Source organism: Cricetulus griseus, chromosome 3 (genome assembly GCF_003668045.3).
Source record: "Cricetulus griseus strain 17A/GY chromosome 3, alternate assembly CriGri-PICRH-1.0, whole genome shotgun sequence".
Classification (NCBI taxonomy): Eukaryota; Metazoa; Chordata; class Mammalia; order Rodentia; family Cricetidae; genus Cricetulus; species Cricetulus griseus.
The window spans coordinates 162269625-162296112 of record NC_048596.1 but is presented as its reverse complement, the minus strand read 5'-3'; the positions used below and the strand labels follow the sequence as shown (position 1 = coordinate 162296112).

Genomic DNA, 26488 nt, shown 5'->3' with positions numbered 1-26488 from the left:
ATTAAACTGCATTATAACTATGGAAAATTCCATTTGACACCTCTGAATGTACTGAAAATTCTAAAAACATCTAAATTTTAAAGATAACATCCTGAATGATAAGTGGACACATTTCACTTTAGCTTTTACTTTATATTATATCACAGATACAACAAAAAGACAGAGGCTTAGATGGCTGAGGGCTGAGCACATCAGCGTACAGAAAGAGCACAGCTCCTAATTCTAAAGAGACAAGAAACAGCCATAACCATGCCACTGTATGGCCTTTTCTCTTCATAGGCCTAGGGCAGATAATTTTTTGTTTGTTTTGTTTTGTTTTGTTTTTCGAGACAGGATTTCTTTGTATTGCTTTGAAGGTTGTCCTAGTACTCACTCTGTAGACCAGGCTGGCCTAACTCACAGAGATCCGCCTGCCTCTGCCACCCGAGGGCTGGAATTAAAGGTGTGTACCACCAACACTAGGGCAGACTTTTAAAACTACAATTTCTACAAAGTGTAATCTGAACATGTCTTTATTTTTCCTCTACCAAATTATACTAACTTTCTACTAAAACAATCAGAAATGAAAAAGTACAAACTCAATAATAAGAGAATAAAGATAACTGATAAAGAGATGTTGACAAAATTTTGGAAGGTATAATGTAAATAGACAAAAACACAACGAAAAGTTAGTAGGTTAAAGAAAGCAGAAACCTCAATGTCTACAAGAAACTGATTTGAGCTATGAAATCCTAAAAAGACTCAGGAATTTGGGGTATGCCTTAAAGTATGGGTGAGAACTGACCTAGCCTATTTTTGTGCTGCTATAACAGAATACCACAGACTAGGTAATTTACAGTGAATAGAAATGTGTTTCACTCCTAATTTTGGAGACTGAGAAATCTAAGGGCAAAGAACTATGTCAAGGAAGGACTATGTGCAACATGGCAGAAAGAGTCACATGACAGGAGAGCTCCTGAGAGACAGAGGTGAAGGAAACCCAAAGTGATCCATTCACCAGGAGCCTATTACTGTGAAATGTAACATACACTTCCTCAAGATTAATCCCATCATAAGAGAAGAGCCCTCATGACTTAGTCAGGATAGAACTCAGGGATTGTGGATCCTAGGCAAGCACACCATCACTGAGCTACAGCCCCAGCTCCTCATCATCTCTTAAAAGTTCCCACCTCAGGACACTGGTTGCATTGAAGGCTGAGTTTTCAACATATGAACTTGGTAGACACAAACCACACAAAGGACAACAGAAGTCTTCTGTCCTTATAAGAAACAGTTAGACTTCAATATTCATACTCTACATACCATAACTATAGCGCTCCAATTCAGCGAAAGTGGAGGTTTATTCTCAAGAACAAATGAACCAGTGAGGTTCCAAGCAAAGTGGGAGCAGGTGAGATTACATAGAACCAAGAGGGTCATAGGAACACCTACTCTTCTGTGTACTGAGACATCATCCGGTCTACTACGACTACCACAAAATGCAGTTACTCTCTCGTGGTCACCTAACTGCATCTGGAAAGAGTTTTGGAAATGGTAGAACTCTAATAAATCTGTTTTCTGTGGAGCAATTTTCATTTCCTTACTACTTCATGTTACAAAAACAAATTTTGGTAAATTATATAACATGCTGTGATGAACTGAAGCATAAGCTTCTTAAAGTTCAGGGGCAAAAAGGGCACACATTTTAACTGGGAAGCGAAGGAAACACACGCATTTGGAAAACTACAGTAGTACAACTCTCCTTACATTATCATCTGTTGGATTACTGGAACAAAGTTTGTATTACATTCAATTGTGTACCTATGAAGAAGGGGTGTCAGAAAAACACATGAATCTCTTCTAGTATATAGATATGTGCTGGCAGACTTGGACAGCTTATGTTTAAACAAAGTGTAGCAGCATCATTGTGTCATCATCGGCGTTTTTAGGACAGGCTCTTGCTATGTGGACCAGGATGGCTTTGAACATGTTTCAGCCTCAGCAGTGCTCAGATTATAGGTGTGTGTGTCATCACATTTGGCTTCTAACAACTTAATTATAAAGAATTTAACAACTGCCTACACCAGCCTGAGAAAGAGAACAGTAAACCATACGTAAAGTGTGCACTATAGCAATCTGAAGAAAGTTACTTTATCATTAAAGTAGTAATATTGAAGAATATTGAAGAAGAGTTAACTCTTTGCTATTTCCAAAAAACAAAAACAAAAACAAAAACAAAATCTTGAGAAATACATCAAACCTTATGTTATCCCATCCTCACTTGGACATGATTGTTTCAAGAACTGTCTGATACCCTTCTTGCTCCATACTCAACTGATAGTACCATTTACCTTTAGCTGCCAGACTGAGAATACCAGAACAAAGCCACAAACCTTCTCCATCAGCCACATCAGAACGGTCCAGCTTGGCTTCCTTATGCTGTCCTTCTGCAACTTTCACTGCAACAGCCCGGCAAATGGCCCCAAACTTTCTGTCCAGAGAACGGACTCCTGCCTCTCTGGTATATCTGTTACAAATACAAACATTTTATTTTTGGATACACACCACTTGTAAATAAATAAAAGATAAACAACCACTTCACTAAAGAAACAATGTCGATTTGAAAGTTAATTTAAAAAATACTAACTTCTCTACACATGACACATTTCATTAAAATTAGTGTTTTTTTAACTATTAAAGTATCTTTTCAGCCACAGCTATTTCCTTTACATACACTCTCTTAAACTGTTATTCTTTATCGAAAAGCAGACCATTGGCCTTGTAATTTCACACACCTACAGTAAACCTGGCAGCACATTATACACCACTTATTTCTTGGTGTATATTAAGTAGCTTACTAACTACAACTTGTCAGTGTAACTTGGTTCTGAATGTACAATTCTGGAACTACAGCTAAAGGGATTAGAGAAACTGGTCAGAGCTTGGTGACACCTGCAATCCTAGCACTTGGAATGTAAATGTAGAGGGACTAAGAGTCATTCTATAGGATGATATACTCTATAGGATTCGATAGCATTCTATAGGATACGATAGACTCTGATGACCCCCTATGGAAGGCCTCACCCTCCAGGGGGAGCAGAAAGGATATGTGATAGGTAGGGTTTCAGTTGTGGGGATGGTAGGGGAGGACGGGAGGGAGAGGGAACTGGGATTGTCATGTAAAACAATCTTGTTCCTAATTTAAAAAAAATAGGAAAAAAAAAGGTGTGCAGTGGTAGCGCACACCTTTAATCCCAGCACTCAGGAGGCAGAGTCAGTCGGATCTCTGTGAGTTCGAGACCAGCCTGGTCTACAAGAGTGAGTTCCAGGACAGCCTCCAAAGCCACAGAGAAGCCCTGCCTCGAAAAAACAAAAATAACAACAACAACAAAAAGAGTCATCCTAATGGGCTGGAGGCAGCCTGGGCTGATTGATATACTGTCACAAACAAACAAACAAACAAACAAACAAACAAACCCACTAAAACCTGTGACAGAGATAAAACCATAACAAAAAAAAACTTCTAAATTGTAAATCAAGAAAAGGCTAATGAACTGAATAGACAGTTCTCTCTTAAAGGAAGAAACACAAATGACCTAAAAAGTGTTCAGCATTCTCAGCCACCAGGAAATGCAAATTATAACTGCATATAACCTCTATCTCAGCCAAATAGAATAGCTGTCATTAAGAAACAACAGATGCTGCTGAGGATGTAGGGATACTGATGAGAAGGTAAACCATGAGTGTATTACAGTGGTTCTCAACCTCCCTAATGCTGAAACCCTTTAACACAGTTCCTCACGCTGCAGTGACCCCAACCATAAAATTATTTTGTTACTACTTCATAACCTTAAACTTGCTACTGTTATGAAATATAATGTAAATATCTACTATGCAGGATATCTGTTATCTGACCCCTGTGAAAGGGTCATTTGACCACCCAAGGGGTCATGACCTACAAGTTGAGAAACACTGCTGTAGAAGTCCCTTGTAAACTTATCCCTAGTATAGGTGTGGACTTTGGGAGCCCATTCCATATAGAGGGATACTCCCTGAACCAAGACACGCGGGGGTGGGCCTAAGCCCTATCCCAAAGGATACGATAGACTCTGATGACACCCTATGGAAGGCCTCACCCTCCAGGGGGAGCAGAAAGGATATGTGATAGGCAGGGTTTCAGTTGTGGGGATAGTAGGGGAGGAGGGGAGAGAGAGGGAACTGGGATTGTCATGTAAAACAATCTTGTTCCTAATTCAAATAAAAAAAACATAGGAAAAAAAGTCCCTTGTAAAACACAAACTAGAATCACCAGATGATCCAGCTATACTACTTCTGGGTGGACATTCACAGGTCTGTAAGTCAGCATGCCACAGAAATGCTTACATATCCATGTTGACTGTTGTGCTACTAACAGTAGCCAAAACATGAAAACAGCCCAGGTGTCCATCAACAGACAGAATAAGAAAATTCGGTACACAGACACAGCAGAATTCTATTAAGTGGTAAAAAGAATTAAATTATGACACTTGCAGGAAAATGGATGCACTTGGAAATCACTAAAGTTAAATGAAACAAACCATACTCAAAAAGATTATCAAGTTTCAGAGGAATTATACTTCGGCTTCAGAGGTCTCTATAAGACAGGAGTACAAATTCATAGGACAGTGACTATGAAAGCATACGGCATTCAGGGTTCTCACAAGGAAGTGGAGTAAGCACCTGAGAACTACAAGGTTCCAATCAACTTGAAACAGGGAGGGGAGGGGACACGAACACCAAGGGCCATGACTATAGTGCACAGCAACAGATGAAAAGGTCTGGCCATGATGCTCTGTCTCCTGTGTCTGGCAACTCAGTACCTGGAGCTTAAGTGGAGCTGTGTACACTGCACTGTCTGCTGCTGTGCTCTGCTTACAAGTACTAAAAGCAGTAACACTGTGCACAAAAAAAGTCCCTAATGGCTTTTGCCATCTCACATTTTGAACTAACAAGTTTGTAAGAGGCAGGAACTGGGAACTCGGTATCAGTCTTAGAAGTAAGCAAGGCAGGTGTCTGCTCACTCACTCCCCTTTTTGGATGTAGAAACTATCATAAAGCATCAAGTGGCTTGTTACAAGTTCAGAGTGATGTCACTGCTGGGAGTAATCATTCAGTTTATTTCTTCTGGCATTATCCACATAGTTTATGTCCAAACAAATTAAGAAAAAGAAACTTTTGGGTCAGACTTAGTCCTGCTTTCAGTATGTAAGTAAATAGACCTAGAAGAAAGCTGGCACAGATCATAAGGCAGTCAGTGAGGCCATGCATGGAGAGAAATTTCACATTGCTCGAAAACAACAGTTACTAGGAAAGGGCTGCTGGAGTTCTTGGCAGACCCAAGTTGCTGGATGATGCAATCAATCTGTAACAGTGAGTCAGGAAAACTGTTAAGTGGCTATGGCCAATATAAATTCCAAACAGGGTCTATATTTCATTCAAACCCATGACCTATAAATGAGATCAAGTAATACTCCTCATTGGGGGGGGGGTCAGTGGAGAGAGAGGGTCTTTCTACATAGCACTGGCTGTTCTGGAACTCACTTTGTAGACCAGGCTGGCCTTGAACTCAGAGATCCACCTTCTTCTGCCTCCCAGTGCTGGGATTAAAGGTGAGCCACCACACCTAATTTTGACTCTAGTTTTTAAATGTGTATAAAAAAACACTTCTATATTTTTCTTGAGTTTGGTTCTTAACCTATTAAAGGAATCCCTTAGTTTGCTATTGTGGCAAAGTAGAAGTTCTGGCTCAATGAAGACCCTTTACAATGAATAGAATTCTACATGGTTTCATGCAGAGCTAGCTATACCTACAGCAATACTTTCCATTGCTAGAGGAATCCATGCTCTAGGACGCCAGTTAAACATTTCTTCAGTGCACAGACCTTCAGCAAATTATTGGCATGAAAAAAAAATCCCATCTTCAAGATGACTAACCTGGTAATGATGGCCAGAGTTGTAAGCTGAGGAATCTGAATCTGCTGAGGAGTCAGGCCATGTTGCTCCAGCTGCTTAGGGATCAGGTGCCTGTGGGCAATCTCTATCTTCTCCTCCTGTGTATACCCTGAAAAGAAGAGACCTGTTCTGTAATCACCCTCCAGGCTTTTGCAATGCCGCATCTTGTTTGGTTTCAAGATTTATTTACTTTATGTGTATGAATGTTTTGGCTGCACGTATGTTGGTGCACCATGTGCATGCCTGGTGTCCACGGAAATCAGAAGAGGGTGTAGGAACTTTTGGAATTGGAATTTCAGAGTTGGTTGTAAGACACTATGTGGGTGTTGGAAAACAAACAGGTCATCTGTAAGTGCCCTAGACTGCTGAGCTGTCTCTGTAGCCCCTGCCACAATTTTTAATGAATCAAAAGCAGATTCAGTAGACCTGAGGTTTAGAATGAGCTTAAGTGTTACTTCAACTAATACTGTAACCAGAATAAGGAAATTTAAACTAAATCGTTTTTGATTTTTACCTTCACATTTTATAAAAATACACATTACATATCTAAGAGACTATGTTCTTATTGACTAAGAAGCCCCAATGTGCTTAAATTGTGTAAGAAAAAAATCCCACCTAAACTAGTGTACCCTCTCTGTCTGATAAACATGGGTTGATAAAGCATTTTCAGATAGAAGAGGCTTGAAAACATCACACAGGCTCCAGGACAGGACCACAGCTGTCAAAGGAAGAGGCAGCACCGCAGAGCCTATATGTGTAGCCACTGCCTTCGTCACCTCAGTTCACATCAGTGCAGTGCATGAACTGGCTGCCTCATTGGTAGTTTCTGGACAACTGAATCTCCTTTGTTTACTTTAGTCTTATAAATACACAAAAGCAACATTTTACTCCGCTACATTTTAAAGCTAAATAAAAGAATCTACAAGGCTTTTGGGTATTGGGAAATTCAATTAACATTTACCTAAGAATAAACTGTATTTAGAATGTAAAATATATTGCTACATTTTCAAATATATTTAGAGTCTACCCTATTTTCACTGTAGTGAGTACTCACTGATGTTGGATCTCTTTTAAGACAAAATAATTTTGAGTAACTAAATAGAGTGAAAAGGTTAGGCTCTGAGTATAACTAAAAAGACTATGTAAACTGCAATGAGGCAAAGACATGGCTGAAAAACACGAACAACTAACTGTGTAACTATGACATAATCAACGGGAAGGAAGAGTTCGGTCTGAGAGTACCAGGAGCTTTTCGATAAGAGTGAGGCCAGTCATCAAGAAAAAAGGGTCTTAGACATTGGCTTTGTAGAAATTAATCCTTTTCACCTGTCATTTTGGAATTCTTCAGAGAGTAATGAATGACTGACATTCTAAGAAGGAATCATCCCTTAAGGCAGCATTAGAACTGAGTGTATAGTCCACACTGATTCTTGTGTGATGTCTTCCAGAATGCACTGACTCTTCCCTACCATGGTACAAGCAAATGAACTCTTGTTTGACTCTGGATCTACAGAAAAGATGGTTTACACCCCTTGTGCAGAACTTCTGAAGATTAAATAGTAACAAAGTAACATTCAAAACAAATGAACTCGAGAACATGACCGGTTTGAAAGGATATGCTCCAAAGAGAGAGAGAGAGAGAGAGAGAGAGAGAGAGTATGTATTTATAAATGAAGTACCTGGAACCTGAATGATCTCCATCCTGTCCAACAAAGCAGGTGGAATAGTAGCAGTAGTGTTGGCAGTAGCTATGAAAAGAACTTGGGAAAGGTCAAAGGCCACATTTAGATAGTGATCTGTGAAGTTATGATTTTGTTCAGGATCCAACACCTAGGAAAGAACAATTAACATTTAAACAAACTTAGTTACAACAGAAAGTTCCACAAAACTAAAACCCACTCAGTGTATCAACAACATTGACATTTCTGTTCAATAGAGTTAGCTGATCAACACAGGGATAACAAAAATACCTATATAGCTGATCAACACAGGGATAACAAAAATACCTAATCTTCCTACATGCTAAATCCTTTTTAAAAATGTCACAAGTTCTACTGTCAAAATAACTGGAAGCACAGGAGGGCACACCAACACAAAGCCACAAACACTGCACTGTCAAGCTCTGTCCGAAGACTTCTCTACTACCAGCTCATATGGAGCACAAGCTACCTACCCTGCAGAACCACTTTGATTTTGGGGAACATACCTGTCTTAGTCACTATGGAATACAAAGTAAATATGCAGATTATTTTGAAATTCTTAGGTAAATTAATAATCAGTAGATACCTCTTCAAACATTACCTGAATGTCTGGTATAAATTTTATACCTGGAAGGGGAATGCCAAATGAAACAAACTTATTGTCCCTGTATTCTGTGTAGCACAATGAGAAACTGACTTCTTAAAACACCAAAAGACCTAAGAAAAATAGTTAAACTGATGCAATATCTAATTTAATAACTAGTCTTAATTATGTGGTTTAATTGTTTTTTATTTTAGATATGTGTACACATGCATGCATGTGCATACAGCATGCTTATGGAGGCCATCACATAGCCATCACATGGCTCCAGGTGGCAGCAGGTGTCTTCACCAGCTGAGCCATCTGGGTGGCCCCCTTAGTAATTACCTTCTTAAAATGAACAACTTTGTGTTGAATAGATAATCTTCAGATTATTGCTCGTGTACTTCAAGTTACAGGTGCTCATGTTCACAAGTTACATAGGGCTATAAGCTAGCCAAATCCTTAGGCATGTCCTAAACCTTCAACATATCTAGGGTTGATATACATATTCAAAATGGAAATAGCATGACTTAATATCCATCATAGGCCAGGTGTGGTGGTGCACGTCTTTAAACACAGCACTTGGGAGGCAAAGACAGGTAAATCTCTGAGTTTGAGGCGAGGTAGTCTACAGAATGAGTCCCGACAGCGAAGGCTACACAGAAAAAAACCCTGTCTCAAAAACAAAACACAAATTTAAAAAACAAACAAAAAAAAAACAAATCCAAAATACCAAATTTAGTTTCTTAAAATGTTCATCATAAACTCACCATAAAATAGCTTTTTCTTGCTTCTAATTTTTTAAAAAGTCCCTGCACCCTCGCTCTCTCACACACACACCCCTACCAGTTAATTTTAATTCAAAGCCTGAATTACAGTCCTGAATCTCAGAAACTCATTGTACCTCTCTAGATTGCATTTCCAAGAAAATTCTAATTTCACATTTTATAAGGCACTATAATGTATGTATAATATTGTAAAAAGAATAAAGTACTTTCAACTCCACAAAGAAAACTCTACTGTCTTTCTTGGTGAAGAATAATCACAGTCAGACTGTTGAGATGAAGTGATATTTTTCCCCTTAAAAATAAGACAGTGGGTGTGATGCTTAATATTGGTGTCCACCTGACTGGATCTGGAACCAGCTAAAGGTAAGCCACTGGGCATGCCTCTGAGGGTTTTCTTAACCAGATTAATGGGAGCAGATCCTCTGGACATGGAAGAAGGAAGCTTTGCTCTGTGCTGCTTGCCCTCAGTCTTGACAGCAAGTTCATCTATCTGTTGCTGCATTGCTTCATTGATACTAGGATGAGCTTCTTTTGGTTCCAATATAAAATGAAGTCCAGCAGCTCTCCAAGGGTGTTCCAGGCTGTCAGTGCCAGATTGAAACTGAGTTCTCAGACATCTAGCCTTGTGGGATGAAAACTATTGGATTCTTGGCCTCTCTAGTGTGAGTCAGACATTGTTGGACTAACCTAGAGCATACCTGTAAGCTAATCTGATAAATCGCTTTGATATATATGTCTGCCTGTTATCAATTTGAATTCCACAAAGTTCTTTTCTTCTAGAGAATTCTGACTAATATAATGGGCTTTGTTTCATCTATGTTTTTATTTGTTTGTTTTTGGGACAGGGTCTCTTCATTGTTTAGCTCTGGCTGTCCTGGAACTTGTGTAGATCAGAATGGTCTTGAACTTACAGAGATCCACCTGCCTCTGCCTCTCAAGTGCTGTAATTAAGATGTGTTACATTTGGGGTTTTTTTTGTGTGTGTTACATTTGTTTAATGATGCAAAGATGTTTTACATTCTTTTATGTTGCATTTGTTTCACTCTATAAAGATGTGTTACTGTGTCTGTCTAAAACACCTGATTGATCTAATAAAGAGCTAAATGGCCAATTAGGCAGGAGAAGGAGAGTCAGGGCTGCTAGGCAGAGAGAATAAATAGGAAGAGCGAAAAAGAAAAAAGGGAGAGGAGCAAGAAAAGGAGGAGAAGAGGATGCCAGCCACCCAGCCAGCCATGGAGTAAGAAGGGAAGAATGATACATAGAATGAATAAAGGTAAAAAGCCCAGAAGCAGAATATAGTAAAAAAGAAATGGGTTAATATAAGAAAAGCTGACTAGAAATAAGCAAAGCTAAGACCAGGCTTTCAAAAGAAAGAATAAGCCTCTGTGTATTTATTTGGGAGCCAGGTGGCAATCCCCCAAGGAGTTAAAAAAATCAACTACAGGCATGCATCACCATGCCTGGCCTTTGTCTGTCTTTTGGAATGGAGTCTTACTATAAAGTGAAATCTGGCCTGGAACTCACCATTTGTGATTAGTCCCATTTAGTCCTGGGCTAGAACTTGCTATCCTCTTGGCTTAGCTTCCTGAGTACTGGGGTTATAGGTATGTACCACCATACCCAGAAGGGGTCTTTCAAAGTTAGAAAATTAAAAGCAATAGCTATGAGCTGTGAATAAAGTATTGAATATTTTTTATCACTTAATGTGTGTGGGTGTTTGGCCTACGTATATGTCTATGTGCCATGTGCATTCAAGGTGCCCACAGACCACAAGAGGGCATCAGATCTCTTGGACACAGAGTTACAGATGGTTGTGAGGCACCACGTGGGTGCTCAAAATTGAAGCCAGGTCTTCTGGAAGAGCAGCTAATATTCTTAACCTCAAAGCCATCTCTCCAGTTCCAAGGAGGTATTTTTTAAATGAATCATAGGAAAAATGGGTATGGTGGCAAGTGTCTTGTAATCCTAGGCTAAGTGGGAAGATCACTAGAGTCTAGGAAAGGAAAAACAGTATAAGGTATTTAGGTGATAAGAGAAAGTTAGTAGTTCTCAATCTTTTTTTTTCAAGAAAAGCACTAAGGGAAGTGTAGGCATTTTAAAAGCTCCAGAAATACTAATCAATAACCTAGCAGAGAAAGTTACTACTTCTAATAATTATTTCTCAGACTAAGCCTCAGAGCAAAGTGATGAACACACAAAAGAATAGCATTGCTCTTTGGCCTTGGTCACCACAAAACCTCTGCATTTTAGCCTAATTTAGTGCCAGGGTTATCTGTCCCTCCAGCACAGCTGCATGCATGGTTGGCTTTCCTGGCTGACTAGAGCAACCTTTCCCCCTTTCTTCCAACTTCATGTCAACCCTATGAACGGAATTCCTGTCTAACGTAGCACTTCTGGGAAGTATGGAAGCAGCTGAGATGTAACACTCTATTCCTTAGAGGGTGAAGTCAGGAGGCAGGGATGTAACCATTGTGTGAGTGTGAGTGTGTGAGTTGTGTGTGTGTGTGAGTGTGTGTGTGTGTAGAGAGAGAGGGAAGTATCCACTGAGCAGTGTTCTTTAATAATGTTTTCTGAAAAGAAGTGAATTACATTTTTACAGGCAAGTCAGGAAACATTACATTGATCAGAGATAGCTAGGTAACCACCATATTGAGGTATGATGGTATAGTTATCCCTCTATTGTCATCTACAAAAATCTATTCCCTTTAGAGATAGGAACTGAAATAGTTACAAAAGGACAATGCCTGGATTTTGCTTTAAAATATTCAAAATCCTGAAGACAACAGAAAATATGTAGCACATATAAGATATAAAGTTTAACAAAGAGAACATGGTGACTCCTTTACCCAGGTGGGGCCACATATGTTTTAGATGAGTTGTCAGAGTGAAAAATGACCCTCCTACAAAGTACAAGCAGAAACATTGATGCTTATTTATCTGAAGATAAATAGTAAGATACTGGCTTTCAAAAAAAATAAATAAATTGAAGTGATGGCCTCAGTCAATAGCATGCCAAGTATATTAAAGTGAACAGAAAGCCAGTGGGCAAAGCTAGTTATGGTGTGCCAACTCACCTGCTTTCATTGTAACTTATGCATCTGACACGTGTGCCAGGTTAAGCAATTCTACAATCTAAAACAGACATGCAGAGTAGTTTTAAAAGACTACTGAAAGGTCTTTTCCCAGCCATCCACCATGGTGGATGGATGAAAGGCCAGAGTTTATGGGATTAGCTCGTTAAACAACTGCAATCACTTGCCTCCACCTAGTGATTGGGTCGCCGAAGTCCTGGCCAAGATCCTGGGGGCCTGAGCCTCAGGAGGTCTTTCATTTTTTATGTTGACTGGGAACCTCGACCACCCCTCACTTGAGTGGATTCAATCTTGGAGGTAAGCTACCCTATTCAGTCTCATCTACTGTCTTCCAGCTCTGTCTATTCTGTAAGAGTGCTTTCGGTTTTTGGTTTGCAGTTGTTGTCCTGGCGGTCATGAGATGTGGGGGACCAAAATAGTTCTGCTATGGAATATTTTGAGATCCAGCCTTGGGTTTCACTAAACAGGCCCACTATTGTATTGTTAATGCCAGTAAGGCTACTATTCTTTACCATGGCCTCAGGGTAATATGCCTCCTAATTTGCATCTCTATGTGCCCAAGCATCTGAAAAGGCCTGCACCTGGGCAGGAGGGCTAGATCTGTGAGTAACCTGTGAGGACATGAGGATCAGAGAGGAGAGAACAAAGACAGAAATGGTTCCCTCGTGGTAATGAAAGGATGGTTAAGAAACAACAGAAAAAAATGACAAATAAAGAAAAGACTCTAGTTTTACAACATGGAACTGAGAGCTCTCTGAAGATGACAAGATGCCTGTGTTTGGTCTTTATCGCCGCTGGGTTGCTAGGAGTTTCCAGGTACACACACCCCCACTCAGGCCGAAACCTCATGGGTTAAGGCTGAGGCATGCCGGGTCACGACAGAAAGACTGCTTGGACTGTGATCAGTAGACGTGCCCGGAGGATCGCAGACTGTTGCCCTGGGGAACGCCCCAGGAGGAAAGGAGACCCAAGAACACTTGGGACCCTCCTCAGATAGCAGCGATTGCAGCCACCTGGTTCTGTCTCCTGTCCACCTGGTACCATTGCCTTATAAATGGTGTAGATAGATTGGGTTGGCGTCTGTTCTTTTCTGTCTATTCTGTCTCTGAGTGTTTTTATAGTTGGTTTTCAGTTCAGGATCCACCCCTTTTCATTGAGTCACGTGGTGCCACACAAGGTAACTTTCTTTTTTCTGTCTTTGTTTCTGTACGTTTTCTGTGAAGCCTAGTCACACAGGCTGTGTGACTGGCCAGTTAAGCAGGTTTTAAAAATCTGATCTGTTGCAATCCACAGCTAGCCTGCCTGCTTTTTGGTGCTGGCTTGGCAGATCCTGAGCTGAATGTTCTGTGTCAGTTTTGTGTTTTCATGTCTGCTGTTTTTGTCGATTGTGTAAATGTAAAGGTCCTATGTTGGGTTCGCTAGCAAAATCTGTAAGTGGACCCAGGAGGTCGCCCAATCTGTAGGGGGTGACTTGGTTGTGGACCAAGTTGTTCCCCATGTGGCTAGCCATCTGAAATTCTGAATAGGACCCTAGTCTAGTCTGTGCTGTGTGCTTGTTAAGCCTGTCTTTGTCTTTTGTCCTGACTTTGGAGGTCTTTCAGAACAGCTGCTGCTCTGGACTCCAGAGGCATCTCTGTCCATACCGCCCATGCACGGGGCATGCGTGGGTCAGGGGTCTTTTCTTGCTGCCCTGAGCATGTGGTGTGCGGGACAGGAGTTCCTCTGCCATGTGCCATGGGTTAGAGTGTGCTACGGCGGAGTCCACTATCTCCGAGCACATGGTGAGTCTGCTGTTCTGAACTCCAACCACTGCTGCGGCCCTCACAGGTGAGCCTGGCCTGTGCAGGTGAATCTCTCTCTCCATCCTCACCTGCCTGTCTGTGAGGCATGCAAAGTGGGGCTCTCTCTGCCCCAACTGCCATCCTGCTGCAGGTCCTAGCACTTGGCAGGGGTTTCCCTGCTCTGAGTACATGGCTTGCAAGGCCACCATTTGCCCGGCCTTCTCCATGCTCCACACACATGGTGTGCAGAATGTTGGAACAGGGAAACTGTGGGGTCTCCTGCCCCTGCATGGGCAGAGGGTCTGGGCTTACCAGCAGCCCCCGCCCCCCCAGTCTCTGCCCTGGGCACATGGAGCTGGGGCAGGTGAACCATCTGGCATGATCTGGACGTTCTAAAGAAATGGCCTTAAAGTTATTAAAAACTACAAGAAGGACTTTGGCAAAAGTTTTTATGTTGACTGAGAAATAAGAGAAAATGTAGGAGATTAAAGTAATAAAGAGGGAAAGGGAAAGAGAAATTTGTCTAAATAAGAATGTCTAAGGGAATCGGAGGAATGAACTGAAGGTATATAGAAAGTTATAGAGGGTCAAAGAAAGTCATAGAAGGTCAGAGGAAAGTTGTCAAAGGTCAGAGGAAAGGTTGTTAAGTCAGAGAAAAATGTAAACTATGTTTGTTTTGGTTTCTCATACTTAAATACTAAATTTCAAAAATTGGTAATATAAGCTTAAATTTTAACCATATTAATTCTGTTTTAAAAGTTCTGTTAATTACGGAAATAAGGCCTTACCTAGCCACCTTTATGCTTAAGGCAAGTAACTAAACAGACATGAAGGGACCAGCTCCCCTTTTGGCAGCCATAATGGCCAAACACGTGCTTGTCTGACCTTGTCCTAGAAAGTCAGATGCCTGCCTCATGACAAGGAACCAATCAGAAGTTAGCTAGCTGGTGGTGCTATGCTTTACTGGACGTACTTTACGGACAAGTGCACAGCAATGGCACAGCTATGCACAGAGCATAGCAAACACCTTGGGAGGGCCTATGGGCCATAACAACCAGTTGGCCAATCAACACAGGGCAAGCCCTCCAAGCCTGGAGGCACACCTATAGTGAGCCTCTGCATACCCCTAGACACTCCCCTTACGCTGCCCTACAAGATTTCTCTCTGCATCGGTTAGAGCTGTCTTTTGCAAGCCATCCATCATGCTGGTGGGTGAAAGACCCGAGCTAACATGCGGTTAGCTCGTTAAAAATACAATAAAGCCTCATGCAGTTTGCAGCAAGCTCTCGAATCCGCCTGGTGATTGGGGTGACCGTGGTTGTGGCCTGGGACCCCGGATACCTGAGTTTTCCGGGGGTCTAACAGACAGACCTCTAATGCTTCAGAGACTTGCAGAATGTGGCATTTAAAACGTTGTTGTAAAAATTTATAATATCAGACAGACTGCCAGATCCTGACAGTGACCCAAAGTCTCCAAAGACTATTATGAGGCACCCTAGTTCCTGCACCTGGATGATGACGACGCTGACCAGTGAACAAGATGCTTAGATGCAACACCTGCTGCCTGCCAGGACCTGGCCCAGACTGTAGACAAAGCTGCTAGACATTGGAAAATTGATTGTACCCCCTTTGCCTAGACAAAACAAGGTCAGTCTTTTCCATGTCCTCCTTCCACAGAGAGAAAAAAACCTCTCACCTTATAGGTCTGGTGAAGATTACTGTTCCTTGAGACTTCTGCCTCCAACGCTCGATGGTGGAGACTTGGGTATGGCTAACTGTATATGGACTGGCCTCTGTCACTTTTTAATAGATATGGAAACTGTATAAAATTTACCGTTCTCAGATCTCTGAAATATTAATGGTTGTCAGCTTGACAGCATCAGGCAGTCAGATCCACTATAGACTATAGTCGGCTTGGTAGCTGATAAAGTAATGACTACCTACTCTTCAGTCACAAGCTCAAGGTTTTTAGGTTTATTTTGGTTGTCATCTAAGTATAAACTTCAAGGGCTTTTCATCAGGCCAAAGGCACCTCTGTCCAATCCATACATAGGTCTCTGGACAGAAGAAAAATGTACATGCTTCTAGCCTAAATTTATGGTTTTTGCTAGGACTCAAAGTTATAAATATGTTCCTGCTGTTGAAACAGATATCCAGATATCTACTTTTTCTGTACTGTGGGTTTCAATAAATAAGTTTTAATCTCTGTTCCCAGTTTAAACATGTCTTAAACAGGTTTCTGCTTCTGGCAGACACATCTGAGTATCAGTTGCTGACTACAGGCTGTTCCTAAGTAGACTGTGAGCCCTGGACTTGCTGTGGATGTGAACCAGTCCAGTTGATGTGGACACCCCCTGTCTCTTCAACAGGGTCTGATAACTGGCTGCTTCCCCATTGCCTGAATTCCCTTTTTGCTTTTGACTAGCATTTCAGCCTTTTTGGGTCCCTAACTTCGTCCCAAAGTCAGCAGGAAGTAGCATGGGAAAGAATACGTCGCCCATTTTCCATGGTTGAAATGCTAAGTCAAAATAAACTCCCTTACATAGGGGATACCAACATCACTCCCTCAGAAAAATCGGAAGGACTAGAGAAGCACCAATGGGAGAGAGAGGCCAACCAGAGCTGGTTTGAAAGCTGGTATAGCAGATCCCCTTGGTTTACTACCCTGGTCTCCTCGTTGCTCGGGCCTATCATTATTATCTTGTTACTTCTCACTTTTGGTCCTTGTATTCATTCTCAACCACCTAATGATTTCCGTTCGTGAGAGAGTGAGGTCCAGGTACTGATGCTGGGCCAACAATATCACTCACTCCCTGATGGGGACGCCGGAGAGACAGCAATTCCATGATTGGAATCTCAAAAAAAAAAAAAAAAAATGGGGGAATGAAGGGACCAGCTCCCCATTTCGGCAGCCATAACAGCCTAACATGTGCTTGCCTGACCTTGCCTTGGTCACTCGGAGGTCAGATGCCTGCCTCGTGGTAAGGATCCAATCAGAAGTTAGCTGGTGGTGCTATGCTTTAGGCTCTGAGTGTGCTTTATGGACAAATGCACAGCAATGATGTGCAGAGCATAGCAACCTCCCTGGGAGGGCCTATAGGCCATAACAACCAGTCGACCAATCAACACAGGGTAAGTCCTCCAAGCCTGGAGGCACGCCAATCCTGAGCCTGTGGGTACCCCTAGACACTCCCCTTATGCTGCCCTATAAGATCTCTGTCCCATGGCTTCTGGGGTCTTTTCCCAGCCATCTGCCATGGTGGATGGATGAAAGGCCTGAGCTAATGTGGTTAGCTCTTTAAGCAACTGCAATAAAGCCTCTTGCTGTTTGCATCAAAAAAAAAAAAAAAAAGATTATTGAAACATACCACTAAAGACAAGGATTTGAACAAGAAAATAACAGAGTTGTCATTTTCCTTTCTGAAATAAGTTTTTATGATAACATTATGAACTAAACAATTATTTCTCTGTCATTTTTCTTTCTGAAATAAGTTTTTATGATAACATTATGAATTAAACAATTATTTAAAACACATTGGTTTTCACTAAAAATGCATCATATGCAGCATACTCACACTGTGGTTATTCGGACATAGAACTTTTAAGGAGATATTAAGGCTAAAAGAGGTTGGGCATGAGGTCCTAATACAATTTAACTGATATCGTTTCAAGAACAGAAAGTCCCTAGTAATGCATATACACAGAAGAAAGACCTTCAAAAGTTACAGAGCCCTAGGAGGAATGAAACCTGCCAACATCTAATTTTAGACTTCTAGTCTTCAAAGCTGTCACGTTTTTAGAAGCCAACTATTTTAGTATTTTGTGTGGCAGCCATAACAGATGACCCATCCTTGTTTTATGTAAATGTTTATGTGTGCATATATGTGAGAACATAATTTTAACATGTTTTATGAACAGAACACATAGAAGCTAATGGCACAGATGACAAAGAGGCTTCAAATATAAAAGGACTCAAAACACAGTCCACAGACAAATCTTTAAAAAAAGTAGTTTGAAAATAAATGTTCTCTAAACAGGAGATAAACCACAATAAAAGTGTCAAAAGCAAGAACCAAAATCATTTGACACGCCAATGGGATGAAGGAGAGCCAGAAAGAACTCCAAAAATCTGCTCCTCCATAAAAGCAATGAGTCAGCCCACCAGCAAAAAGGGCCAAATCAACCTTAGATGTTTCATTCCAACCTGGAATAACCTGAATATTGTATATTTCAGGAAAACACTGGATCCTGGCAAGAGATGCAATGCTGTGGTATTTAAAATCTGCATTAACTTCACCTCCCTTTCCCAAATTGACAGAAGTCTGGGAAACCACCAACTTTGTAACTATGAAAGTGTGAAAACCTGTAGCCTAGCAACCACCATACATATAGCAGAGCAGAATTAGAGTTCTCTAGCACCAGTCCTGGAGAATTGTTGGCATTTGACCCACATGGCACATTCTTGGAAAAGCTCTCCCTTTTGACCTAAGAGAATGTGCCTGCAACCACTTCTATTCTAGCAATCAATAGCAACTGTTTAAGACTACAACTGCTTGATGCAATAATACCCACTAGCACTAACATGGAAAAACAGAAACAAAAACAAAACAAAACAATCTACAGGAGGGCGGGAGGGGGGTGTAGTCAGTAGCAGAAGCTTGTATAGCATGTGCAAGGCCCTGAATTTTATCCTTGGCATCACACACACAAAACAAAACATTAAAAAGGAAAAAAAAATGGGGACTAAGATGCTCATTGGTTGTTTTGTTTTGTTTTCAAAGTCCCAGTGTATTTATTGCTGGGAATCTAGAAAGCCATGACTAGGCTACATATGACCAGAAAGGCCCAAGAAGACCCTTTCTTGCTGCTTCTTTTAAACTGACCACTCTAGTTCCTGACTATAAAGTGGCTCACAGCTGTTCCTTTGCACGCTGTTGGCTACCTGTCTTTGCTTCTTGCCGCTATTTCATGTGACCCAGGACAAGGCTGCCCTTCTGTCTCATGGTGCCCTTCTTGTCCATAATTTGTTACTAAAAGCTGAACTTATTTTTCTACTGTGGTGGTAGATAGACTTTGTGCCTGTCAGTTGAAGGAGATACTCCCCAGTGTAGTTTTTCCCAAAGACACCCCTGGGAAGAATACCAGATCAGTTCCCCAGAGCCAGATGGTTGGATGGTCAAGGAGGTATACACTTGTTACAGATCAAACAAGAGTCATGGAGTATCTGCCAGTACCAGGATTCCTGTGAGGGACACAGTGGAGTGTCAGAAACTGGATAGCAGGCCACCCCCAGTACAGAAGTGTCCTATGGAAGTGTCACACACACAAACATTTGCATACAGTTTACTGAAGCTTTGGCGGGACCCTAATTTAATTTAACTAGAGGATCTCAAAACACTAGCTTTTCCAAAATTTAAATATTTATAAAAAGGACTCTAATTAGCACCAAATTTAAGAAATAGTTTAAGTAACATTCTAGGATAATATACCAAGCACTGAAATTGTAGTAAGTTACTAGTTGAGAATAAGTGCTGAGAACACAGAGTCTAATATCTATCTACTGGAACACACTTGCTTTCCTGTTTTCTTTTTCATCATTTTACATGACTTTCTAATTTCTCTTGTATCTTCTTTGGTTCATTGGTTACTCAGGAATGTGTAATTTCCATGTATTTGTGATTTCCTCCAATTCCCATTACTGATTTCTAGCTGCTGTGATGTTTTAGGAGAACACACCATATGCTTTTATCCTTTTAACTTTATTGTGGCTTGTGTCATGGTACAGCATATATTCTATCCTGGAGCATGTTCCATGTGAGCTCAGGAAGATTGTGGATGTTGCTATTGGCAGAAAGTGTTCCATAGGGTGGCTGGGCTTTCTATTCCTCCCAGTGTCTAATTAGTTTCCAGTGCCACTGAAAGTGGGGTGATGAAACTATACACCATTATTGGTAACTGTCAGTTTTGTTCCATGTGTCTTGGGGCTCTGGTGTGTGTGTGTGTATGTAGTGGAGAAGACTACTGTAACTTCCTTGCAGATTTTCCTTGTTAGGAAATACTGCTCTTTACAATATATTTTGTTTGATGTTAGTCATAGCTACCCTGGCCTTCTTTGTTGCTATTAGTCCTGGCCTTCTTTGTTGTTATTGGCATGTAGGTCTTTTGTGTAGTTCTGCTTTCTGATACCTTGTGTTTCTGAGTAGTCACTTCTTTAACCCTAGTAAAGAACAGCTCCGTTTCCTCCTACCTCCATTGTTATTATTAAACATATTGTATGTTCCTATGCATACTCAATCACACATATATATGTATAAATATACATATATATTTCTATATAACTGCTTTTTAAACCAGTGAGGAGCAGAAAGTCTTTCTCCTGTCTTCACTAATATAATTCCTTTTTTGGTACTTTTGTTTGTAGTTCTGAGCTGCTCACTTTCAATCTGAAATTCTCCTTTTGTGTTTCCTGTAGGGTGAGTTTGCTTAAAGTGAATTCTTACTCTTTATTTGGGAATGTCTTTATTTTGCTTTCATGTTTGAAGTATGGTTTTGTTAGTTAGGAGGACGTAGGAGGACAGGGCTGGATTTAGGAGGATAGAGGGAGGAGTGGGGAGTGACTATGATCAAGATACACTGAATGCATGTTGGGAAATCTCAAAAGGTTAATAAAATAATTTTATTTTTAAAAAGAACCACAGTTTCTTAACAATTTTTTTCTTTTTGATGTTTGATTTAAAAAAATTGTACAATGACAAATTACAGATGTATACATTATGGAGTACAAATATGATTTATGAATACAATGTGAAATAATTAAGTCAAGCTCAGTTTTTAAAAATTCATTTTTGGGAGACTTTAGGCATTATTTTTTTTTTAAACAATTGTCCCTTTTTCTTCTGTCCCATAACACATGTATTGGGTGCTTAGTGACATCTGACGTTTTCCTGATACTTCAGTAAGGCTGTAAAATTTAAAAATCAACAGAACATATCTAGATGCAATTTGAAAAGGTAAAGCTCTCTGGTTTAGTTGGAGGGTGGCAGCTTGCATCACTCTTGGCCTTCTCTCTCCACTTGTTAATGGAACTACCCATTATAACTTCAACTGGATATTTCTCTTTTCACATGGGACTACTGAAGCCACTGGAAGGTCCCTCCAGAGACAAAAAGATGGCAGTGTCGGGATTTGAGATGTATATTTAGCCAACGATTCCCTAACATGGTATCTCTTAGGATTTCAGGAGAGGAAAGGAAGTGTCGGGGATTATTAGTCAGTCATGGGTTCATACAGTAATTCCCCATCTCTTAAGATTTTCATGGAAAATTCGGTCATTACTGTGAACTCTAGTAGTGGGAGTGCTAAGTTGGAAATGAAAAAGAACAAACTGCTAGGAAAACAACTAAGAGCTGTTACATACTTTCACACATCCAGGTGGCAGTTGTGAACAATGTAGATAAGAGAAAAAAAAAAAAAAAGAGAAAAACAGAGCTCGGCAGATGTGGCACACACCTCTAATCCCAGCACTTAGAGGGCAGAGATAGGTGGATCTCTGAGTTCAAGACCAGCCTGGTCTACAGAGTGAGTTTCAGGACAGCCAGGGCTACACAGAGAAACCCTGTCTTGAAAAACAAAATAAAACAACAAAAGAGAAAGCAACAGGCTAATGAGAACAGCAGGACTTTTTTTTTTTTTTTTGGTTTAGTTTTCAAGGATGCCTTATGAATTGGAAACAAGGACTGTTGGCACTGAAAATTAAGAATTAACAACAGAAGACCTTGTTCCTCTAAATTAGTTTGGTTTGGTTATTTAGCACTGTCTTGGTGAAGAGAAAAAGTCAGAAAAAACAAGCATGCATTATCTTCTGCACTTCCCTTGTAAGATCATTATTGAGTCACTTCTAGAATTTATACATGTGTCCCTTCACTTATACACATCCCTCCAACACCAGGGGTTTATTTTCTTAAGAAAACAGTGTTGTTTTGTTTGTTTGTCCATGCAACTCAGCACAGCTGAGAAGAGTGTGTTCTATTCTTCTAAGGCTCAGGAGAAGGCACACATATAGCTGCTGAATGCGGTGATACTCTAGACCTTCTCTTATTTTCTCCCAGTGTAGGCCTTCATGCTCAAGAGGCCAAAGAGTCTTTTCGGAGGAAAAGGAAAGCTGAGAAGAAAGGCCTCACTGGGGACTGGAGAGATTACTCAGTGCCTGAGAACTTGCTGCTTGCCAGGCAGTGGTGGCGCACGCCTTCAACCCCAGCACTCAGGAGACAGAGGCAGGTGGATCTCTGTGTGGGAGGCCAGTCTGGTCTACAGAGTGAGTTGCAGGACAACCAGGGCTGTTACACAGAGAAATGCACCCCTACCCCACCCCCCTAAAAGAAGATAAAGCTGAAGAAGTTCTCATGGAAAGTAGAACAAAAACTAAAGGGCATGAGTACCAGGTAAGAAAAGATACAACTAAAGAACTAACATCTCTGAAGTGGGAAGGATAGCTTGATAGGAAGGGCGCTGGCTGCACTTGCAGAGGACCCAGATTCGCTTCTTAGCACCCACATGGCCGCTTGCAACCATCTGAAACTCCAGATACAGGTATCCAATGCCCTCTTCGTGGGTACCAGACATAAGCATGGTGTATGAACATATGTGCCACCAAAACTCATACACATAAAATAGAAATAAAAATCTGAGCTCTAACAAAAATGAGGAAAAGTTATCAATAAGAGAATTAAAGAAGTCTTCCAAAATAAAGGACAAGAAAAATGCAAAGATTCTTTAAAGAATCAGCAAAAATGTCTGGAAAGAGCTCTACAACAGTATCAAATGTATATAAGGTGATTATATATGTACATATATAATATTATATTATAAAGCTGTACAAGCCTGAAATAAAGAGAAGATTGTGAGTTTCTGTAGAGGGCAAATGTGCTTGCACACACAGATCAGCACTGGAGAAGCCAGGAAAGCTAAATTCACACTCATCTTTCAAAGGAAAGAGATGTTTAACTTTCCCCTGGAATGCTGGGAATGGATGTAGTTTACAACCTGGTGACTCTTTGCTGTCTGATGGGCCAAGCTCTGGTTGTATTTCTCAAAATTTATGTTTTATTTATCCCAGACCCTTTCTCCCTAAAACTGTGAGCATTATTTCTAGACCATAAAACTCATCCTTGTGAGAGACATCACTTGCCCTACAAGAGCCTAAATGACTTCTGTGTGCTCTTATGTACAGGCCAAATCCCCACTCCCACAAGGATTACGTTTACCTCATTCTTCCCATACAGTGGTTCTCAACCTGGGGGATGAACGACCCTTTCACAGGGGTCACCTAAGACTATGTAAAACACAGGTATTTACAATTCTTAACAGTAGCAAAATTATAGTTTTGAAGTAGCAACAAAATAATTTTATGGTTGGGGTCACCCCATCATGAGGAACTGTATTCAAGGGTGGTGGGCATTAGGAGGGTTGAGAACCACTGCCCTAGACCCTTATCCTGAGCATTTGTCCCTAAGTCAACAGGAACTCTCCTTACAGAGGAAGCCAGATGTTCTTTGTAAAGAGCCTCAATGCAAACATGCTTTAGGCCTTGTACTCATGGGGCTAAGTTAACTGTTACCTGAAAAAACGTTTTTCCAGTATTGTGGTATGCTTAAATATAGCAAAAACAAATGAGCTGAGGTTCAACTCTTGAAGTCTGAACCCAACACCGATTTTCTAAATCAAGTTGACCGAGCTTCATGCTTCCCTCACCCCAACTTTTTTCCCTGCTGGCTGTACTTCCACAAGTTTCCAGAGAATAAAGCAGGATAGAAACAAAATGACTTCAGGCTTCCCAATGGCAATACTAGATCCAGAAATTATTCCCAACTAGAACTCCATTGTGGCCAAATTATCAAGCAAGTCTGAGGAAAAAAATCAAGACGCTTTAAAATGTACATTTAAAGATACCACCCAGATGAGCTTTCTCCAGAAACTCCTCCTGAATTAACAACACAGAGTGAGGTAAACCAAAACATGGACTGGTTTACCATGGAAATTCAACATGGTGGGAGGTGAAGGACAACACGGGAAGCTCCATGGACTACAGATAGAAAGCAGCTGATTCCAACTGAAGACTAACAGTGGGAAAAAGCTAGGACACTGGAGTGCCTGACTGTCCTGAGAGCAGAGCAAGGACTGAAAGGAAAGAGAAGACATTCTCAGAACAGTATAAGCAAAACGAGACCAGTGAGGACAGGTGGTGGGCTAACTGCATGGTCATCTGTGAAGAGCTGGATCTATGAGCAGGACAGCCAATGATGAGCTAGCCAAAGAGAACATTCTATAAAGAAAGATGAGGGATCAAGAAAGTAAAGGCACGTATTGACATCTTGCAACAAATAAAGCTTGTCTGAAGATCAGAGAATGGAGCTTGCCACTAGCTAACCATAGAGGTATGGAGGTCTGTACAGACAGACAGGAAATGAGATGGCTGCGCAGAGAGAGGATATATGAAGGAAGAAACAGGAATTTGCTCTCTTATCTGCTGAGGTGCTAAGGAGGTAAGGTGTGGCTGTGGCTTGCTCCTTCTCTCTGATCTCTCAGCATTTTCCTCCTTTTTACAAAGGCAGAATCTCAATTTGCCATAGCAGTCTGCACAGAGGATCGAGCTGTTCTGCAGGTGTGAAGCCCATCTTTTGCTCCTCCCTGTCCTCTACTTCTGTCTTCAGGATCTTGCTCTATAGCCTAGCCTAATGTTGAATCCAGCCTGTTTATCGTAGCCTCCTGAGGAGTTAGAATTACAGGCCTGTACCACTGAGCCTGGCTACGTCAGGCAATGTAGAAAATGGAGCAAACTAACAAAGCCTATTAGAGACTAAAGCACAGGAGTAGGATGGGTCCAGGGAACGGGGGCTTTATGCCTTCTTTCTGCAATAAACTTACTACTAAGTCAGTGAGCAACAAGCTAATGTCTAAAATTTTGTTTTCATAAAAATGAAAAAAGAAAGATATCAAAAGATGAAGGAAGTGATTTTTATGTAGATGTCAACAGCTCTCCACTTCAGTCTGTTTTTCTTATAAGCAATTGCACACCAATATGTATGTGACTTGGGTGTGGCCTATGCTCATTCATTCATATGCAAGTTTGATTTCATAGGGAATTTTCTAGACCTTACCTCAAGCAGAGCTGCTGCAGGATCACCCTGTAGGCTTTTTCCCAGCTTGTCAACTTCATCCAATAGGAACACTGGATTGTTAACTCCAACAGTTTTCAAGCCATTGATGATGCGACCAGGCATACTGCCCACATAGGTGCGCCTGAAGAGAGCAGCAGCAAGGTCACAGCAGTGAGGATCAAGAGGCAAAGGGCAACGCCACTGAGAAGTGAAACTTTGGGACTGGTAAGTCCTTAGTTCTCAGCAGCACACAGGAAGGAAGCTCTATGTACACAAAAGCATTACAATATGTTAAAAAGATGTTAGATTCAAGTCTAATTTTCTGCTGGATTTTAATTGTTAGTTGCCAATGACATTGGAAGAACTATAAGTCACATACAAATTTCTGGTTGAGGGATATATATATATAACCAAATCTCTAGCTTTTAAAAGCAATAACCTGAGGTAAACAGAACATCTATCAAGCCTCCATGACCCTGGCTTACTCCTGCCCCACATGCACTAAATGGCATAACTCAGTCCAGTCTGGTATCACTGGGTGAAAATGTCAGAGGCTGTGTTGTCACATCTGAAATCAGGATCATTATGTAACTTCAGCAGATGTAAGCATGTTTACACAACTGGTAGAGGTGCCTTTCCCCAGAGGGGGCAAACGTTCTGCAGCAATCTATTGACTTTACTATAGCCTTGGTGCCTCTACCAGGCAGAGCAGACTCTGCTTCTGGAAGGACTTCAAGGGCAGCCTGCCTGGAAGGAAATGACCAGCAGTAAGGGGAGCAGCAGCAGTTACATCATACCCATACAACCACAAAGCCCATTTACAGAGCAAGCCTCAGCTCTGTCACGTGACTGCACAAAGTAGGGCAGAACAGAGTGACCTTTGAAAACACAAAGCCTGAAAAACTCATGGGAACAGCTTTTCTCCTGAGAAGGTGAACAGTACTGGAGCTGATACAACAGTGTTCTTTTACAATAAGAAATTAGCACATTCAAGGTTTCAGAATGGAGGTCTGGGAATGTAGAGCACTTGACTAGCAACGCACATGGTCCTGGGCTTGATCCCTAGCACTACCTAAGCTAAGCAGGAGGATCAGAAGTTCAAGGTCATCCTTGGTTCTATAGCAAATAAAGGTGGCCTGAGATACAAGAGACCTTGTCTTAAGAATAATAATCATCTGTGTAAGAGCCAGGGGTAACGAATGACTCCAAGGAAATAGTGTCTTCCAGGCACAACAGTATTCATGCACATATGAATTTATAGAGACTATGGCAGCACACACAGGACTTGAACAGGTTCAAGTCAGCTGAGGGGGAAGATGGCATGGGCTACCACACCTAACCAAGAAGCTATCTGCAATTGGTATCCACTGGCAAAGGGAAAATCAGGGTGGGCTCCATGCCCAGGGGTAGTTAGCTGG

The 26488-nt window shown here is 41.2% G+C and overlaps 1 protein-coding gene across 1 annotated transcript in view; it reads right to left on the bottom strand.

The window, feature by feature from the left end:
• The window catches only part of Lonp2 (lon peptidase 2, peroxisomal), a 92128-nt gene that overhangs the window by 38117 nt on the left and 27523 nt on the right, over positions 1-26488 (bottom strand). Inside the window, exons 8-11 of the mRNA XM_027405513.2 lie at positions 25071-25212; positions 7650-7800; positions 5953-6079; positions 2373-2506 (exon numbers count right to left, since the gene is read on the bottom strand). Coding sequence (XP_027261314.1) covers positions 2373-2506; positions 5953-6079; positions 7650-7800; positions 25071-25212 — 554 coding nt within the window. The remainder of the gene's footprint in view (positions 1-2372; positions 2507-5952; positions 6080-7649; positions 7801-25070; positions 25213-26488) is intronic.